The sequence below is a fragment of the Pongo abelii genome, chromosome 1, assembly GCF_028885655.2.
Source record: "Pongo abelii isolate AG06213 chromosome 1, NHGRI_mPonAbe1-v2.0_pri, whole genome shotgun sequence".
Taxonomy (NCBI): domain Eukaryota; kingdom Metazoa; phylum Chordata; class Mammalia; order Primates; family Hominidae; genus Pongo; species Pongo abelii.
The window spans coordinates 66950595-66971992 of record NC_071985.2 but is presented as its reverse complement, the minus strand read 5'-3'; the positions used below and the strand labels follow the sequence as shown (position 1 = coordinate 66971992).

General features: G+C 38.6%; 1 protein-coding gene across 2 annotated transcripts in view; it reads left to right on the top strand.

Moving 5' to 3' along the window:
* Positions 1 to 16422, top strand: part of DHX9 (DExH-box helicase 9) — a 49077-nt gene extending 32655 nt beyond the window's left edge. For both annotated transcript variants that reach the window (XM_002809709.5, XM_054524440.1), the window contains 14 exons: positions 923 to 1079; positions 3449 to 3549; positions 4657 to 4870; positions 5054 to 5148; positions 5433 to 5506; positions 6618 to 6770; positions 7861 to 8021; positions 9156 to 9267; positions 9925 to 10086; positions 10181 to 10308; positions 11789 to 12018; positions 12171 to 12286; positions 13290 to 13490; positions 15759 to 16422. In XM_002809709.5, coding sequence (XP_002809755.1) covers positions 923 to 1079; positions 3449 to 3549; positions 4657 to 4870; positions 5054 to 5148; positions 5433 to 5506; positions 6618 to 6770; positions 7861 to 8021; positions 9156 to 9267; positions 9925 to 10086; positions 10181 to 10308; positions 11789 to 12018; positions 12171 to 12286; positions 13290 to 13490; positions 15759 to 16107 — 2253 coding nt within the window. In that variant the 3' untranslated portion in view covers positions 16108 to 16422. The remainder of the gene's footprint in view (positions 1 to 922; positions 1080 to 3448; positions 3550 to 4656; positions 4871 to 5053; positions 5149 to 5432; positions 5507 to 6617; positions 6771 to 7860; positions 8022 to 9155; positions 9268 to 9924; positions 10087 to 10180; positions 10309 to 11788; positions 12019 to 12170; positions 12287 to 13289; positions 13491 to 15758) is intronic.
* Positions 16423 to 21398: the final 4976 nt, after the last annotated feature.

The window sequence follows — 21398 nt, the reverse complement described above, 5'->3', positions numbered from 1 at the left end:
CACTGCTCATGGGGATATATAAATAATGGTACCACTTAGAAAAATAGTTAAGCATTATCTCCCGAAGTTCAGCAGTTACATACCCTATAGCTTGGCAATTCCATACCCACGCTTAACCTACAGAAACTTGGATATGTTTAGCACTCCTGTTTAGACTTGAACAAGAATGCTCATAGTAGCAAATGTTCACATTAGTAAATCTTGAAGCCAGATATGTGTAAGAGTAAGTGAATTAACTGATATATTCATACACTGGGACAGTAAACTGTCATCAGAAAGGATGAGTATAATAATGTGTGGATGAATCTTAGCACTGCTGTTGTATGTAAAAAAGGAAATCCCAAGACAACATAAAATATGCATTCCCATAAAGTAAGTAAAATTTAAAAATGTAGTCAGCCGAGGCGGGTGGATCACTTGAGGCCAGGAGTTTGAGACCAGCCTGGCCAACATGGCTCGGCTCACTGCAGCCTCTCCCTCCTGGGTTCAAGTGATTATCCTGCCTCAGCCTCCTGAGTACCTGGGATTACAGGCATGTGCCACCACACTGGGCTAATTTTGTATTTTTAGTAGTGACAGGATTTCTCCATGTTGGTCAGGCTGGTCTCGAACTCCCAACCTCAGATTATCTGCCCGCCTTGACCTCCGAAAATACTGGGATTACAGGTGTGAGCCACCGGGCCTGGCCAATAGCACTCATTTCTAATCTCCACAACTATTAGGCTACAACTGTTCTTAAAAATTGTTATTGTTATCTTAAAAATTGATAAAAGACCCACCGTGGTCCTTTATTTTGGCACTTCTATGAGTCATCTAAGAAACTGAATTTAATTGATGTCTTGTGGCTGTATAACTCTTTTAGGCATAGCTTGTTATATAAACTTAATGTAATTTCAAAAATTTTGTGTTTGTTTTTTAATAGACTGACTTCCTTTTGGTAGTACTGCGTGATGTTGTTCAGGCTTATCCTGAAGTTCGCATTGTTCTTATGTCTGCTACTATTGATACCAGCATGTTTTGTGAATATTTCTTCAATTGCCCCATCATTGAAGTTTATGGGAGGACTTACCCAGTTCAAGGTAATATTGTGGGGGTGGTATAGGAACATATTTTGTGCAATAGGGTTTGTATTTTCTTAATCCTGGAGATTGGAGTTACAATTTAAAGAATACTTAAAATACTGGACAAATTATAGTATCAAATGTATCATAGCATTTTTGAGGAGATTCTCGTCTGTAATTTTATACAGTAGTGAGTACAGTCTGAGAAGTGAGACCAGGTTTCATTTACTACTTGAGTAGTTTGCATATCCAGTAAGTTTCCAGGCCTTTACTTACAAAGCCAAACTTTAAGAAATTATAAAGTATAGTCAAAGGGAAATCACTGTGGTGTATAGGTAATTATGGGAATTACTATTAAAAGTTTAAGCAGCCAGGATCAAATTAAGAATGCTTTTTAGAGCCTGAGCAACTAGATTTTGAATTAAGATTAAGGGAAGTATATCAAGGTTATGTATTTCTGATAAGTGAGAGTTCTTTAGTATCTTTTTGTTTTTCTAAGACGGGGTCTCACTGTGTCACCCAGACTGGAGTGTAGTGGTGCAATCTTGGCTCACTGCAACCTCTGGCTCCCAGGCTCAACCAGTCCTCCCATCTCAGCTTCCTGAGTACCTGGGACTACAGGCGCACACCACCGTGCCTGGCTAATTTTTGTATATTTTGTAGAGACAAGGTCTCACCCTGTTGCCCAAGCTGGTCTCAAACTCATGGACTCAAGCAGTCAGCCTGCCTCAGCCTCCCAAAGTGCTGGGATTACAATCTAGAGCCACTGCGCCCAGCCTTCTTTACTGTGTTTAGGAGTTGTTATCACAGTTTTCTAGGATAGTCATCTGGTAGCTGTGGGGGGAAAAAAAAAGAATTATGGCACATTCTAATTAAGGGCATGAAAATAAGAGAGAAACAGTGTAGATAGATATGAAGTGATGTTATGGCTATGCCAGCATGCTAAGCCAGTATAATTCACTGGGGTACAGGTTAATTCTAAAACTGCTGTACATGTGTACTGGAAATGACATACAAGTAAATGGATGGCAAGTGGTGGGAGCTCAGTTTCTTACTACTAGAAAGAGAAGTTAAGGATAAGTGGGATTGCTAGAACAAACCATATGGTACTGGATTATACTCAAAGAGATCAGTATGAACTTGTGTTTAGCTAAATGGAGATACAAATGGATAGGTATAGAAATAATTATAGATAGGTGTGGATACATGTGTTAGTATACATACACATTTTTTTCTAGCTCTGTGTGCTGAGTGGGAGTAGAAGCAGTGACACCCAGTAGATAGGGATATGCCCCACATCCAGATTTTGTTTTTAATGTCATTCTCCAACTAAAGGAGCCAGATATTCCTGGAGAAATGGCTGCTTCTAGGATGAAACAATATACAAAAATGAGCCTGGAACATCTTGTCCCTTAAAGTAAGGAGGTGCCTAAAAGAACCCCATAACAATGAGGATAAAGGGACACAGCCAACCTGAAAGCTCCCAATGGCCAAGGCTGGAACAGTTTGAGGAAAAAAAATAATATGGTATTAGATTACCAAAATATAAAATATTTGTGTGTCTATACTGATATGTAAATAAGTGGTTTAATAAAAAGAATAGTGACAAGTGTTTCTTACAAAAGAATTTCAAATAATTTGTGTAAATGGTTTCTCCATTTTTCAAACAAGTGGGCCTAAACTACCTAACCCCTGAGTGGGCTGTGTTTAATAACTTCTAAAGACTACAGTGTGGGAAGAAGGAAAAATGAGTAACTTTACAGTGGAGAAACTTGGCAGGCACTACCACAGGTGATCAAGTTTTAACATCATGAGGAGTAAGTTACATTGATAGGATATGCCCTTAATATGATGTGATGAGACTGGCACTTTGGGAGTCTTTGGCTATAGAGGGTGTTTCGATTATAAAGACATTCTGGGGCCATCTGAGAATCTCGGGCATAATTGATCAACAGATCTTCCAGAGATCTTCCATTGAGATCCTTCTTCAGATTAACCAGAAGCCATTTTGTGTGTGCATACTGATAGAGGAAGGATGGACTGTGGTATATTGTATTGAAGTTACTTCTTTCCATGTATAACTCCCACACAATGGAAGTGTATAGATAAATGTTTGATTGAATGTTATACACAGAGGATACCCCAACTGGCTCTGGGAACATGTATAAAAGACATCTCACCCTCCTTCAAGGTCTAAGAGAGGGAAACACTGAGTTTGATTAGGAAAATAAGGTTATTGCTACTGGAACTTTTTGGCATTTGTGAAGAATCAGACTAGAGGGGTAGGGGTATTAAAGTAATTTTGAACTATGAATTAGCAGATGAATTTGGGTCTGCTCCATTGTGAAAGTTGATAGTATTTAACCTGACTGGATTGTCCCTGGCAGAATATTTTCTGGAAGACTGCATTCAGATGACCCACTTTGTTCCTCCACCAAAAGACAAGAAGAAGAAGGATAAGGATGATGATGGTGGTGAGGATGATGATGTAAGTGAATTTCATGAAGAATTTCCATTATGGGCAAATTGTCAATGTAGAGAAAAAAAATGAGTTAGTGTAATATGCAATGTATTAGCATTACAGCAAACTTTCTTAAAAACTGACTAATGTCTGCCTTTGGATTAATTGATGTATTTTACTGCAAAAAAATTCCAGGTTCAGTGACAAGCTGTTTTCTATCACAAGTTAAATTATTTCTGGCGTAAAGATCAAAGGAAAAAGAAGAAAGAATACGATGTTTAAAGGCCAGGCATGGTTAGGGACAATGCTGTTGTATAAGGTTTTGCTACTCAAAGCTTTTCAGTAGGCTGCAGCACCTGGGAAACTGGTAGAAAGGTAGAATCCTGTGCCCCACCCTAGATCCACTGAGTCAGAGCTACAGTTTAACAAGATCCTCAGGTGATCTGTATATACAGTAAAGTTTAAGAAACAGCAGCTATAGCTTTAGCTACAGGAGACTGGAGATGACATTATCAGGTGGACAGAGTATTAAATCAGGGAGCAATGAGGGATTTCCTAGGAGAAACAGGAAAGAAAAGACTTATCTTGTAGTGCTTGAGAGTTGGACAACGATAGTATAAAAATGGATTATCTGCAAATACAGACTGAGACAGCCAGCAATGCAGAATTTGCTAATAAACCTAAGATTATATCTTTTTAATCAAAAGATCTGAAGATGTAAATGAACAGCAGATTAGAAAATTCAGGAAAAAGACCAGTTGCAACAACTGTTTCTCAACTTGTTTTATCATTGATTCTAATGTAAACTTTTTGGAAAATACATTATTTCAATAATAGAAAGAAATATACTCAGTAGAAGGCTCTATGAGAGGTTTGAGTCAAATTTAAGTTTGTGTTTGAATTTTAGTCCTATCATGTGAGAAATACTAATTAGTGGAAAAGTTCAGTATATTAATGTAAGTTCTGCATTTTTGGAAGTTAAATTTCTTCTGTATTCTATAGTGTGTGACTAATCAACTAGAATAAATAATGACATTACAAGTAATTAGAGTCACTAGAAGAAATCTAGAGGACTTATCTCATGAGCCGTAGTAACTGAGACAATCCAAAAATATGTCTACCTGTTTTTTACAGGCAAATTGCAACTTGATCTGTGGTGATGAATATGGTCCAGAAACAAGGTTGAGCATGTCTCAATTGAACGAAAAGGAAACTCCTTTTGAACTCATCGAAGCTCTACTTAAGTACATTGAAACCCTTAATGTTCCTGGAGCTGTGTTGGTTTTTTTGCCTGGCTGGAATCTGATTTATACTATGCAGAAGCATTTGGAAATGAATCCACATTTTGGTATGAGTCTTTGAATTCTCACATATTTGAGAGTGAAAATGAATGTTTTTGCTAGTGCCTTAGCCAGTATGTGAAAACAAAATTTTGTGTTGTTTCTACTTTCGAATAAAAATATGTATAATGGAGAGCTGTTTGAAACCAGCTCCTGTTTTTAGTCCCTGATTGTTCTGTGTTGTTATATAGGAAGCCATCGGTATCAGATTCTACCCCTGCATTCTCAGATTCCTCGAGAGGAACAACGCAAAGTGTTTGATCCAGTACCAGTTGGAGTAACCAAGGTAAATATAAACATTACAGTGATGGGATTGGAAGTGACATAGATACTAAACAAATGTTACAAGCCTTCAAAGAGCTACCCAAAAAATTGTAACCCACCTAAATTGAGGAAGAAAAAAGGAGTCTTCTCTTTCTGAGCTTAGTAGACTGTTCATTAATCAGTTATTGGGTGATCTTTTTAGGACTTCTGTAATTTTCTCGTCATTTGTTACATACATAAGCAAATCAGTGCTTTCAAGTAACTAGTAAGAATATTTTCTGAAGTGTAATTTTTCTTTCTTCACAGGTTATTTTGTCCACAAATATTGCTGAAACAAGCATTACCATAAACGATGTTGTTTATGTCATTGACTCCTGCAAGTAAGTTACTGGGAAACCTGTTTGCCTGCTCCATTGTTACTAACTGGAAACTTGTTACCAGTTAACAGAATCAAAAACACCTTATTTTTAAACTCCTGTGTTCTTAAATCTCCAAAATTATTGTGCATCTATATAGCATTATAGGTAATTGATAAGAGTAATTATTTCTGTTGATTACTGCAAATCAGTTATGGTAGAAAGTGACAAAGCTTGAAACTGTAACTGATGATTACTTCTCATTGCTCTTGGCTGCTGGTGTCTCACTTATTTCCCATTGGGTGTTTCCATTGATCACTGCCATACTATAGCATGCTGTTTGATGAAAAGATGACCAGTGTTTAGCACATGACAAATATCCTGCCTTGAAGGACACTCCTTTAAGGATTAAAGGTCTTCATTTTGGTATGAGATGAGCCTGGAAAAATACACCAGGAGACATTCTGTGTAGATATAGGAATTACGTGGTAATTGATAAATTGAAAGGACAAAAAAGTTGAAACTTGGTTATATCTGGCCAACTTGTGCCCCATGACTTTTCTATATAATTCCTTAGTGTGTCCTAACAATGAAAACAATTTGCTGCCAACATCCATTTTAGGAAATGATGAATAGCATTCTGTGCCAATCCCAGTCATTTAGTGGCAGCTGTCTCTGTATGTAACATTGAAGGAATCTGAGGTTACTTGGGGGTTCAAAAGGACCACACAGGCATCACTAGATATAGATATCCTAAAAGTTACACTAAACTTTGGAATAGAGATGACTTAAATAATTACTTTCTTTTGTGTATGTGCCATATTCCATTTAAATGCTTTGCATTTGTCAATTTATTTAATGTTTACCAAAAAAATTATAAGGTAGATAATGGCATGGAAAGTTTGGCCAAGGCAGTTCAGCTGGTAAGTGGCAGGTGAATGTTACATTGCCTTTTAGTAGGTTGACAACTAGGAGTTTGCAGTCAGATTGCTGATTCTTACTTGTGCCATTCATGAATACACATCACAAGTAGGTATGGCTTTAACTACATAGTGGAAAGCATTCACTACTTAGTGGATTAACAGTTATTGATAATACACATGGGTCTTAGAATTAACCACTTTTTCCTATGTAGGCAGAAAGTGAAACTCTTCACTGCTCACAACAATATGACCAACTATGCTACCGTATGGGCATCAAAAACAAACCTTGAGCAACGGAAAGGGCGAGCTGGCCGAGTACGGCCTGGATTCTGCTTTCACCTGTGCAGTCGAGCTCGTTTTGAGAGGTAAGACCCATTCTTGACCTTTAGTAAGGGATTTTTGTTCTGTTCTCTGTAGGGACAGATGTGTGCAGTTATGTAAACCTGCCAATATAAGCTGATCTAAGTCTTGCCAGCCATGTTGGAATCAGGTGTAAATGTTTTGTAAGAATCTTCATCACAAATCATTTACAGAGAATAAGCCAGATTTAGAAATATAGAGACCTAGATTTTAATATTGTTTGTGCCTAATACATTGTATAACACTAAGTGGTTACTCCTTAGGCCTGCATTTCCCTCATTCTATAAAATATTAAGTTACTTAACCTCTCTTGTTTCCTTAGTTGTAAAAAGAATATGGTAAATAATGCCTAACCCATAAGGTTGGTATAAGTATTAAATGATTTAATAATGTAAAATACTTTGAACGGTGTCTGGCATATCATGATCTCCCAATAAGTGTTTGCTGTTGTTAATTTATACAGGTCAGATATCTCTTTTAAAACTGAAATGCTTGGGACCAGATGTGGTTTTGGATTTTTTTTTCTTGGTAATATTTGCATTGTATTTACCAATTCGGCATCCCTTATCTGAAAATATGAAATCCAAAACGCTCTAATGAGCATTTCCTTTAAGTGTCATGTCAGAAGTCAAAAAGTTTCGGATTTTAAAGAGTTACATCTATAAGAGCCTTTCTAGTGGCACTAAAATTACATGAACTGGGAAGGTGGGGAGGTTGTAGAGAAAGGTTAGTATGAGTTATCATCCTACAAAAAGTCTTGTTGTCGTTTTTAACCCATGTTTGTCAACAGGCAAGGCCTGAAGAGACCATGGGTGGAGCTAATAACATTCAAGATTTTGGATAATTTTTTCATTTTTCTTCTCAGCCTAAAAGGCTATCAAGCTGTGAGGATAAGTCAGAAACCACTATGCAACCAGATCAAATTTTGTCAACAGTGTGTATAGTGAATGATAAAAGGTTCAGTGGTAATTGTAAAATAAAAGGATGAGGAAAGGGCAGCTCTGTATCCCTGATTACCTTGCTGCAAAAAGTTTATTAAACTAACATCTGTGTATACATAAGGCGGATGGTTATTTTATGCTTGTTTTCTCTTAGACTTGAAACCCACATGACACCAGAGATGTTCCGAACACCATTGCATGAAATTGCTCTTAGCATAAAACTTCTGCGTCTAGGAGGAATTGGCCAATTTCTGGCCAAAGCAATTGAACCTCCCCCTTTGGATGCTGTGATTGAAGCAGAACACACTCTTAGAGGTACTTAAAATACAAACCTACTTGACACAGATATTAATCATACCATCTGTCTTGTCCTGGCAGATAACACTTAACAAATGAATCAAGATGAAGATGTAGTCAACAGGGCTGTGATGATAATAGTAAGGCCTCCGTCCTACCTTAGATAGTATAGTCACTGTTCTAATGAGCAGTGAGGAGGAAGAAAGGGACAATGTGAGTCTTACTTTAAAAAAGAAAAGAAAACTTAAAAAGGCATCTCTTAACTATGTACTAAAGATCAGAACATAACTTACTCATGATACCCACAGTATTTCATATGAATCTCTTCGAACTTTTTTGTTTTTTTGAAACGGAATCTCGCTCCATTGCCCAGGCTGGAGTGCAGTGGCGTGATCTCAGCTCACTGCAACCTCCACCTCCCAGGTTCAAGCCATTCTCCTTCCTCAGCCTCCCGAGTAGTTGAGACTACAGGCATACACCACCACACCCAGCTAATTTTTGTATTTTACTAAGACAGGGTTTCACCATGTTGGCCAGGCCGGTCTGAAACTCCCGACCTCAAGTGATCCACCCACCTCAGCCTCCCACAGTGCTGGGATTACAGGCAGGAGCCACTGCGTCCAGCCTGGAACATTTATGTTTTCTTGCTAAACTTGTTATAGAAGCAGTGAAAATAGTACAGTGAAAATTAAGGGCATTGGAGCTAGATCTGAATTTGAATTTTGAATCTAACATTTATCTACTATGTAACTTCAGAATTTTCTCTAGATTTTTTTTTTTAAAAAAACATTTAACAGCTGGGTGTCAGACTTCTTACGGCGTGTAGAAACTTACGCTGCTACATATACAGTATATACATATATACATATACAGTATAGTTAATACTGTATTTATAGACTTCATATGAATTGTATTTGTTTTTATAACCTACAGGATTTAGTTGTAGTACCTTCTTTATGTTGGGTGCTCCAGATTTTGATTTTGTTCTATTTTTGAGTACAGAGAATTGTTGGCTGTAGACATGGTATTAGCGATTGGCTTGACAAAAGAGGAACTCTAAACTACCATCTTAACCTTAATTTAGAGTAATGTTTTGTCTGCCTAAAATTAGTGTTCATTTGTTTCTGCTCACAAAGAACTGTCTCCCCACAGAGCTTGATGCATTAGATGCCAATGATGAGTTGACTCCTTTGGGACGAATCCTGGCTAAACTCCCCATTGAGCCTCGTTTTGGCAAAATGATGATAATGGGGTGTATTTTCTAGTAAGTGCTTTTGTTTTATTTCTCTTCGTTAAGTGGTAGAATAATTTCAGAATCTTCTCCTCCCTGTAAAAGCAGTATTGGCTCAGATAGATGAAAAAAATCCTAAATGTTCTTCAGGCAAGTAACATACCTAGTAGATATTGAGAGAAGTGTAACACTAAAAAAATGAACAGTTCTACTATATGGATATCTGGCCCCAACATGGGGAAAAGGGCACTGATTTCTCAAAAGTTAAAAGCAAGCAGGCCAGGCAATGTGGCTCACACCTTGAATCCTAGCACTTTGGGAGGCCGGGGTGGGAGGGTCCCTTGTTATTAATAGTCGGTCTTGAAAGAGCAGCGTCAGGAAAAGAGGTTTATTTTATCAGAAAATGTTGAAGATTAAGAGGTTTGGTATGATGGGGAAGAGAGAATATAAAAGGAAAAATATACTTGGTCATAATTTATGATAAATGTGTGGCCATTAGAGCATCAGAGCACTTTTTTCTTTCTGATTCTGAAGAGAGCAGCTATAAAGTTCTTTGTTAAGCCAATTTCATTGCAAATAAAAGTGGAATCATAGCCATAAAGAGTGCAACCCACAGTCGACAGTACTACCTGAGCTGCTGGCAACAACATTGTGATCTAGTCTGGATTTAACTGTCTTTGTGTATTTCAGCGTGGGAGATGCTATCTGTACCATTGCTGCTGCTACCTGCTTTCCAGAGCCTTTCATCAATGAAGGAAAGCGGCTGGGCTATATCCATCGAAATTTTGCTGGAAACAGATTTTCTGATCACGTAGCCCTTTTATCAGTATTCCAAGCCTGGGATGATGCTAGGTATGAGTAAGATTTGGGTGAGCTGTCTGTAGTTTCTCATTTGTGTTTAGTTTTCTGGTGTTAGAGAATGATTTCTCATGCCAATTTATTTTAGAATGGGTGGAGAAGAAGCAGAGATACGTTTTTGTGAGCACAAAAGACTGAATATGGCTACACTAAGAATGACCTGGGAAGCCAAAGTTCAGCTCAAAGAGATTTTGATTAATTCTGGGTTTCCAGAAGGTAAGACTTCTTCCATTGTTAAGATGTCTTTAAAGTGACATTTATATAGTACATGCAAATTGACAGCAAAGTGTATTTTAGTTTCAAATTTTAGACCCTATGATTTTTATATATTCCCGACTATTTCTTAGTTCTCATGAACACTGGTCTAGTTCCCAGAATGAGTACTTTGCTGATAACCTTACAGTGGTTTGCAAAGTAATTTATTAGCATTTAGACTTGAAGTAAATTCTACCACATTAAATTTTAAATGGCTTTAATTTATACTTTCGGTGTACAGATGATTAAAGGAGTTTATGACATCTAACGTAGAAAAAAACCAACCCATGTTTCTTGATGAGCTGTAGTACTTTTCTTTTCCAACTAGGTTAAAATATAGAATTATTTCCTAAAACATTGAGAACTGGAATGCATAACCAGAAATAAGACTGTTGAGAGACAGAAGGTAGTTGGGCAAGATGGTAAATTTGTAAAGGCTGTGATTGGAATAACAAAGTAGTGAGTAGTTCTCTTCTGTCATAAGCCAGCCGAAATTTTAGTTTTTCCTCAAAATTATAAGAAAGGGAAAACTTCATATGCTAGAGTCTTGAGATGCATTTTACAGGTAATGAAACAGGCACCAAGGTATAAATTGTCTTTAATTCATCCAATTACGAGGCTATAAGACTAGAACTGGTTTGTCTAGAACAAAATATGTCTGTGCTTTCAGCGGTTGACTGTCATGCTTTCCAGTCAGTAGCTAAGTACTCAAAGTGTAGACTGGGTAAAAACGTCAGCCTTCATTCTAGTAGGTGTCCTCTTAGATTATCTCCATCTTCTCTACAACTAACAGCTATTTAAGAGTAGCAGATAAATACTTTGTGGTCCTATCAGTCAAGCTCTTATTCTCAGAGTAGATGGTTGATTGGGGGACTTTAAAAAGTAATGACCCCGGCCGGGCACGGTGGCACACACCTGTAATCCCAGCACTTTGGGAGGCGGAGCCAGGTGGATCACGAGGTCAGGAGATCGAGACCATCCTGGCTAACACGGTGAAACCCGTCTCTACTAAAAATACAAAAAATTAGCCGGGCGTGGTGGCAGGTGCCTGTAGTCCCGGCTACTCGGGAGGCTGAGGCAGGAGAATGGCGTGAACCCAGGAGGCAGAGCTTGCAGTGAGCCGAGTTGGCACCACTGCACTCCAGCCTGGGCGACAGAGTGAGACTCGTCTCAAAAAAAAAAAAGTAATCACCCCAAGCTTATTTATGGTTGAGTCTATAAGAGAATAGAGACGTTTTTGTTTTCTTATGTGGAAACTCAGTAACATTACTCCTTGAACTTAATCTGGGTGTAAGGATTCTGAGAAGAGAAAGTTTTACAGACAGGTTATGTGAAAAGAGTGAGGAAGAGTCAGTTCTCTGAATTATCTTGAATAGTTTGCATGTAATGTGAAGATCAGTCAGTTATCTGATTTTTCTTTTCACTCTGCTCCTCTTAACAGATTGTTTGTTGACACAAGTGTTTACTAACACTGGACCAGATAATAATTTGGATGTTGTTATCTCCCTCCTGGCCTTTGGTGTGTACCCCAATGTGTGCTATCATAAGGAAAAGAGGAAGATTCTCACCACTGAAGGGCGTAATGCACTTATCCACAAATCATCTGTTAATTGTCCTTTTAGTAGCCAAGACATGAAGTACCCATCTCCCTTCTTTGTATTTGGTGAAAAGGTAAGAAAAGACTGGAAAAGTTTACATTGAAAGTTGAAATTGTCTTTATAATCAATTAGGAACATGAATTTTGATTTTCAAAGCACAGTGTATAGTGGTATTTGGAAGTTGGAATGTCAACCATTTTGTATTGTCTCTTTCTCCATTTGCAGATTCGAACTCGAGCCATCTCTGCTAAAGGCATGACTTTAGTCACCCCCCTGCAGTTGCTTCTCTTTGCCTCCAAGAAAGTCCAATCTGATGGGCAGATTGTGCTTGTAGATGACTGGTATGGATTTTCAGATGTGAACTCCAAACTGAATTCTTAGAATTACAATATGATGGAAATCAGCTGCTAATCTAACTTAATTATATACTAATTATAACTTAAATATATACTAATTATATCTAACTTAATTATATGCTATATACTTAATCTTAAATTGATACCAGTAGAAGCAAATGCATTAGGAATTTGAGCCATGTCTACCACTAGGCACACTACCACTATGGAATCAGATTAAGTGAAGCTTGAGTACCCTTTCATATACTCTGTATATTGATTCAAAACTAGTGGTAAGCACTGGGCAAAAATGGAATAGAGCTTAATGGACAGCCAGTAGGCTTAGCCACCATATTCTTGAAAACCTAGAAAATGCCAGCATTCTGGGTCTCTTAAATTCATTATTTTAAAGTCTGGATGATCTGGCTGGGTGCGGCACATCACTTGGGCTCAGGAAGTTCAAGATCAGCCTGGACAACATGGTGAAACCTGTCTCTACGAAAAATACAAAAAAATTAGCCCTGTGTGGTAGCGCACACCTGTAGTCCCAGCTATTCTGGAGGCTGAGGCAGGAGAATCACTTGAACCTGGGAGTTGGAGGTTGCAATGAGCTATCACGCCACTGCACTCCAGCCAGGGCAACAGAGGAAGACTCTGTCTCAAAAATAAATAAAGTCTGAATGATCCATATTGCTGGACTTTGTTTTTTGTTTATTATATATTGCATATATTTTTATTATAGTTTATTTGGCTTGATAGGCTTTTTGGCTTAAGACTCCTGCTCATAGCTAGCAGTGAATTTTAAGAAGCTATTGCTGATTATTACTACTCTTCATATCTGTGTTTGCCTAAGTTTGGGGCCATTATAAGTAGGTTTTTTTTTTTTTTTCAATATTAATGCTTAAGAAGTTAAATTTATTCTATAACGTGCCATGTGTGAAGTTGAGAGATAATGGTCTTTTTCTACATATACTCCCTCTCTTATTTTTAATGTATTTCGCCACTTTAGGATTAAACTGCAAATATCTCATGAAGCTGCTGCCTGTATCACTGGTCTCCGGGCAGCCATGGAGGCTCTGGTTGTTGAAGTAACCAAACAACCTGCTATCATCAGCCAGTTGGACCCCGTAAATGAACGTATGCTGAACATGATCCGTCAGATCTCTAGACCCTCAGCTGCTGGTATCAACCTTATGATTGGCAGTACACGGTGAGTACAATATTAACTTCTTACTGAACCAAGTAGAGGGGAGAGATCTTACCTAGTAGGCCTAGAATTCCTAAAGTTAGTGATAGAAGCCCTATCACTTAAGTAAAATTCTAGATATAGATAGAGCTATAGATAGTTTAGTTGCGGCTAACACACTCAGAACAAAGAATGTCATTTACTTTTTTGTTAGTAATTGGTCTACTGCATCAGTGCATGTTGGTAGTGTTAGAAAAGGATCTTACAAATACACATTCATAGTTCAGAGTGGGTCACATGACAGGGAAGTGACACAGCCCAGATAGCCCTTTTTCCATGGTACTGTTTTGGCATCTCTAAAGAAAAATATTGATGAGATGTTAAATTGCTTCTTTATCAAATGTATATGTGTTTTTGTTTATCTTAAACAACTAGAGCATGGATATCTTAAAGAAATGAGAAATTTATCTTAATTCTTAAAATTTTTATTTGCTTCAGGTTTTCAAATTTTTTTTCTTTGCCCACTAATTTTTATTTACAAATACTTGATACTTACCAAAAAGGCAGAAGAATGATACAGTGTATAGCCATATAGTCTTTATTTAGGTTCACTAATTTTCAGTGTTTTGTACATTTGCTTAATATTTGTGATGAAGTAGCAGGCATTGCCACATTTTACGTCAGTACACTTCATGTCTTTTAAGAACATGGCCACAATACCACAATCACACCCCAAAACCTTAAGTGTTTTAGTAATACTATAATATACTAATGTACTAAAATTCTTCCAGTTATCCAAAAATGACCTCTAATTCCTCATCAAAAATGATGTGTTGGCATTTGGTCTATCTGTAAGATGGGTTGATTGTTATCCTCATCCTCTTTAATATAAACAAGGAAACTGGGCACAGATAAGACCCAAGGTCATACAGCTAATAACTGATAGAACCAGGTTCAAACCCAGGCAACATGGCTCCTGAAACAGTGCTCTTACTATGCTATTCTGTGGCCCTCCCAGGTGGTTAAATGCATAGAATAATTCAATAAGCGTCATAGGCAGATAACAAATGAAGTATTCATGGGTGTTTAGGAGAAGAGAGATTATTTTTGGTAGGACGGCTGGTAAGCAAAGAGCCTCTGTGTATATAATCTGTTTCTAAGAAGGATAATAGTCCGGAAACTAGAAAGAAAGGGATGCATGCAAGAGAGTTTAGGATGTATGAGTATGTGGTGGCCTAAATTACAGTAGTAGATAGAATTGCAATGGGGAGATGTGACTGGATTAGACAGATTTGTGGTAGAATCAATAGGAATTCGTGATGGACTAAAATGGAATAGTGCAATGAAAGAAGGAAGACAGATTACAGTCATTTATTTTTTATTTTATTTTTATTTTATTTATTTATTTATTTTTTTTTGAGAGGCAGTTTTGCTCTGTTGCCCAGGCTGGAGTGCAGTGGTGCCATCTTGGCTCACTGCAACCTCTGCCTTCCGGGTTCAAGCGATCCTCCTGCCTCAAACCCCGGAGCAGCTGGGATTACAGGCACACACTGCCACACCCAGCTAATTTTTGTATTTTTAGTAGAAACAGGGTTTTGCCATGTTGCCCAGGCTAGTTCTAACTCCTGACCTCAGGTGATCCACCCACCTCAGCCTCCCAAAGTGCTGGGATTACAAACCTGAACCACTGCACCCAGCCACACAGCCATATTTCTGACTTAGCTGCTGAATTGGTAGTGTTATTCTCGAAGAAAAGCTGCACAGGAGTAATAAGCAGATTGGGGATATGTTTAATTGAAGTTGTTGACGGTCCATCTCGATTTCTGCAATTTTTCATTAGCTTTATTTTCCTTATTTGCCACATGAAACAGATTTAGGCATTACCAAGGACATTTTTCAAAATCATATTTCAGAATTATTGCAGGAAAACATTTGGTTATAAAGACCAAATAGTTTATTGGCAGCTCCAGGAACCCTCTCCTAATGCTTGCCTTCTTGGAAACACTATTGTTATTGAACTGAGTAAGAGGACTGTCTTAAAGTTCTGATGACATACTGCCAAAATTCAAAACCTTTGAGATCGAACCAGAAAGAACTTCAGAAAAACAGATGGATACAATTGATAACTGTTTGAGAATAGCAGATCAATTTTATTTCAATTTCTATTTGTGCATTTGGCTTCATTCCCTTTATGTATTAAATTTTCAAATATAACTAAATGTGTACATTTGGTGAGTCGTTGGGAAATAATAAGAATGCTTTGCTAAAGTGATGGTTTTGTGCTTTTCCTAGGTATGGAGATGGTCCACGTCCTCCCAAGATGGCCCGATATGACAATGGAAGTGGATATAGAAGGGGAGGTTCTAGTTACAGTGGTGGAGGCTATGGCAGTGGCTATAGCAGTGGAGGCTATGGTAGCGGAGGCTATGGTGGCAGTGCCAACTCCTTTCGGGCAGGATATGGTGGTGTTGGTGGAGGCTATAGAGGAGTTTCCCGAGGTGGCTTTAGAGGCAACTCTGGAGGAGACTACAGAGGGCCTAGTGGAGGCTACAGAGGATCTGGGGGATTCCAGCGAGGAGGTGGTAGGGGGGCCTATGGAACTGGCTACTTTGGACAGGGAAGAGGAGGTGGCGGCTATTAAAACTTGGTTATGTCAGTTCCTGTGTGTAGACAGTAAGGAAAAAAAGGCATGCTATGTGTTACGTGTTTCTTCCAGTATGTTTATTTGCCACCAAAAAGTAAATGCATTTTCACCCATTCTGTGGTTCATTGTAGTTTAAGGAAACCAAGCATATAGATGCATTAGTGATTTTGTTTATATTATGTAAAATATAACGATCTCTTAAAAATACCACAGTTTGTATTTTTTCTTTAAGGAGTAAAGATTTGCCTTTAAATAACTTGGTATTTTCCTGGCTTTCGTTTAATACAATAGAAAATAAAGTATTACACCGAATACTTGCCGTGTAGTTTGTTTGTTGACCTCATATGTTAGAAAATTTTACAATGCCAGTTACATCTGTTCATTTTAAATGTCAGAGAAGTTGTACCCTGTTTCAAAAGTATACTAAGTGATACTACTTGTAATAGAATAAATCACCTTGGAATTGAATTGTTACCTTTTGAAATAAATACTGGCAAGTGCACAAGCCACATAAACCTGAATAAAACTTTTGACCTAGGGCTGAACATTTGGCTTCCTCCCATATTCTGTCTTTGAATAAGACCAAGGCCAGCATTTTCTTTTCTAAGTTAGTTTCCACAATGACAATTAAAAGCAATATAATCAATCCATAGAACTCTTGAATAAAAGGTAAATGAAGCTTCACTGATGTGACACATTTACCTACCTTACTGTGTTGCAAAAGGTTTTTGTCAAGCTACTTTGTTTTAATAGAGATGTTCATACATTTATAGCACTTTACAGTTTCCAGTGAATTCTCAGATTTCTCATTTGAGCAAGATACAGTGGAGAGGGCAAAGGTACTGGATTACACAGAACTGGGTTTGTCTTAATTCTGTTCTCAACCATGTGGATGATCTTGGGCATATTTTTGTCTTGGTTTCCTTTTCAAAGTCTTTTATCCTGCATATATGTTTTAGATCACCTTCAGCAATTATTGTTAAGCTGATGGCACCTATCTGCAGACTCACAAGTCTATCTCCAACCGAGATTTCCTTTCTGAGCCATGTAAACAACTGCACACTGAACATGCGTCTCTGCTTAAATATCCCACAGAAAAAAATCTCAGTGCTTTCCAAACTGACCTCTTTCCCCTCCCAACCTACCTTATGTCCTGACAGTACTGTGTTCTCTGCTCTGCTCTTTGGAGTTTCAGCTGCTTAATTGCTTAAGCCACCACCGCTGGTCAGCTCAAAACATCTTTCAATATACTTTTATAGATCAGTTGCCTCTGTTGTATTCAGTCTTAGTTTGGACATACAGTGCCACAGCAACTTAACTGATCCTGCCTACAGGCTTGCCTCAATCTGATCTCCACTACAGCTACAGTAAACATTCCCAAACAAATCTAGTTTCATACCCCCTCTCCTGACTTAAACCAATGGTTCTTAACTGCCGTCAGGGTAGAGGCTAAACTCCCTTCTTAGCTGCTCACTCCGGCTCTACCTTCATTTCTGCGGTACAGCTGTAGCTAGCCAAACTAGCACCATCGATGGATCATGAGCTTTCTCTCCCTTTGCAAGTTGTGAAAACTCCCATAAAAGGTATAAAATCAATAATAGTTCATTTGAATGGTACTCATCCCTCCAACAAATTCAAGTAGAAATGTAAATTGAAAAATGGCCAAAAGTTGTCAAAGTGCATTCTCTAAAGGTTGAAAGAAGCACTAAGGCACAGTTCTAATGTTACCATATTCAGCTAAAGACCTGAGGAGCTCCATATGTAGCTCCCCCCTGTCTTGTGCCCCACGTATTCCAGGTGTCCTCCCTAAACTCCAGTTTGTCTCTTAACTGCAGTGCTCTGCTTGGTACTTTCTCCCTCTGCCATGACCCAGAAAGTGCTTCCACATAGCCATGGACTTGTCTTATTTGTTTTCCTTCTTGGGGGATCACAGTTCTGCATTGCCTGTTACCTAATGTCTGAAAGCAGCTGTTTAAGTAGTTGCTTACATGGGAGGAAAAGTTCAGTGCCATTTGCGCTTGTCATAGCTGTAAGTGGGAATCCACTTCAGTTACCAAAGAATCCATTATAAGGTCCAGAAATCATTCCTTTTCTTAGATGAGACTTAGCAGAAGGCTATATATTTTGTGACATTAATACCTTGAGGCATCAACCACTGTTTAATTTCTTTTTTGAGGCAGGGTCACCCAGGCTGGAGTGTAGTGGCACAATCTCAGCTCACTTGCAACCTCTACCTCCCAGGCTCAAGCAATCTTCCCACCTCAATCTCCTAAGCAGTGGATAACTGGGACCACAGGCCCCTGCCACCAACACACCCAGCTAATTTTTGTATTTTTTGTAGAAACGGGTTTTCACCTGCCCAGGCTGATCTTGAACTCTTGACCTCAGGCAATTCACCCGCCTCGGCCTCCCAAAGTGCTGGGATTACAGGCATGAGCCACCACAGCTGGCCTTCATTTCCTTTCTTAGCCATCCCTACCTTTTGCTTAGAACAAAGACAATAGTTAAAGAATGTCACAGCAAGTGTGCAATGACTGAAAGTTCTTCCAAAATGAGAGCTTGAATACACACCGTTCCCATTCAGGAAATGGGAGAGAATTCGAGGAAAAAATAATGTAGAAAGGTTTCTGCTTACCACCCATTCTCTCACAGCACATATCTGCTGGGGTTTGGGGTAATAGAGTTGGCAGTGACAATTGAGTCCGCCCTTCTAGAAGTTCAGACAGGAAAGAGTGGCCTGATTTGCACGTGTTTGGTCCGTGGTTGACAGCTTGAAAGTTAACTGGAAGAAAAAGCTGATGTGCCAATTTCAGGAAGCCATGCTGCAGACCTCCGTGTGTTAACAGAATGTGTAGGTACAGTGTCCTGAAGTAAGCAGCTACAATTTGGTGGGATCTGCTGTGCTGTGAAGCTACACTCCAGACCCTCTGAACGTCACCGATGCCATAGGAACAGATCAGAATATGAATAGTTGTGCCAACTTAGGGGTCAGCCCAGACGACAAGAAAGAAGACATCAACTTTAGCCAAGCATGTATTTGAATACCAATTTCCCTCTTTCTGAATCTGGAAACAGAATTGGGACAGGAGGATAGTAAAGAAAACCAAAAATGGAATTTCTAATTTGGAACTGATGTGAATTTTGGTTTTGACTGGGAAAACGGCTCCTGAATTCTACTGTATTTATCAGAAAGACTTAGACTTGAATTACTGTCCAGAAGACAAAAAGGAAAGTTTTTTAAAGTTGTATTTGTGTAACTTTCATATTTGCAGACTGTTTTATTACATGTAGCATAAAATATTTCTGGACCATGTGGGGAAAATTTAATATTGAATCTCAAAGTTAACTGAGGTTACCTGAATTTCTGAGACTATTTTAGTGATAATTTAGCTTCTAAGAAAAGATGTTGAGGAGAGGTGGAGCAAGATGGCTCAATAGAACCCTCCAGTGATCATCTCCCCGCAAGAACACCAAACTGAAAACTATCCACACAAAAAACCTTTGTAAGAACCAAAAATCAGGTGAGCGATCACAGTACCTGGAAAGAGGTATATTGAGGAAAGAGGCATGGAAGAAGGTAGGAAAGACAGTCTTGACTGGCCTACATCACCCCTTCTCTAAAGACAGTCTTGACTGGCCTACATCACCCCTTCTCTATGCCCTGGCAGCGGCCACATGGCTCAGACAGAATCTGTGTGCCTGGTAGTGGGGGAACAGATTCTGAGACTGCGTTGGAACTCAGTGCTACTCTATCACAGCGCAAAGAAGAATTTAGCCCACGCCCATGGAGGAAACATTTATACCTAGCCAGAGATAGCTAGGTATATTGATGCCTAGACACCTAGATATTTATAGCCAGAGATGAATTGTGCTTCCCAGTGGCTGGAACCTGACTTCTGGCAAGCCCTGCCACTGCAGACAAAAGTGCTCTGGGGTCCTAAATGAAAGGCAGTCTAGGCCACAAGGACTGCAATTCCTGGACAAGTCCTGGTGCTGTGCTGGGCTCTGAGCCAGTTCACTTCAGGTACACACAACCTAGTTTGAGACACCAGCTGGGGCAGCCAATGGAGTGTTTACGTCACCCCTCCCCCAAAACCAGAAAGCACAGCTTGCAGCTTCTAGAAAGACTCCCTCCTTCAGCTGAAGAATGGTTCAACATACGCAAATCAACCAATGTGATACATCATATCAATGGGATGAAGGACAAAAAACATGATAATTTCCATTAATGCTGAAAAAGCATTTGTTAAAATTCAACCATCCTGTGGGGTGGGGGAGGGGGGAGGGATAGCATTAGGAGATATACCTAATGTAAATGACTAGTTAATGGGTGCAGCACACCAACATGGCACATGTATACATATGTAACAAACCTGCACGTTGTGCACATGTACCCTAGCACTTAAAGTATAATAAAAAAAAGAACATCCCTTCATGATTTAAATAAAACCCTCAAAAAACTGGGTATAGAAGGACATACCTCAATACAATAAAATCCATATATGACAGACCCACAGCTAGTATCATACTGAATGGGAAAGGACTTTCCTCTAAGATCTAGAACAAGACAAGGATGCCACTTTCACCATTGTTATTCAACATAACTGGAAGTCCTAGCTAGAGCAATCAGGCAAGAGAAAGAAAGGGCATCCAAATTGGAAAGGAAAAAGTCAAATTATCCTTGTTTGCAGATGATATGATCTTATATTTGGAAAAACCTCAAGACTCCAGCAAAAAAACTACTGGAACTGATAAATTTGGTAAAGTTGCAGGATACAAACAGACATACAAAAATCAATAGCATTTTTTGCCAGCAACAAACAATCTGAAAAAGAAATCAAGAAAGTAAGTCAATTTACAATAGCTACAAATAAAATAAAATATCTAAGAATAAACTTCACTGAAGACGTGAACGATCTCTACAATAAAAACTATAAAACATTGATGCAAGAAATTGAAGAGGACACCAAAAAATGGAAAAATATTCCTGTTCTGTTTGGAAGAACTGATATTGTTAAAATGGTCATACTACCCAAAGCAATCTACAGATTGAATGCATTCTCTATCAAAATACCAATGACATTCTTCACAGAAATAGCGAAAATAATTCTAAAATTTAAATGGAACCACTAAAGACCCAGAATAGCCAAAGCCATCCTGAGCCTAAAGAACAAAACTGGAGAAATCACATTACCTGACTTCAAATTATACTGCAGAACTATAGGAACCAAAACAACATGGTACTGTTAGCAGCAGAACATACCTGAGTCACACAGCACCAAAGTATG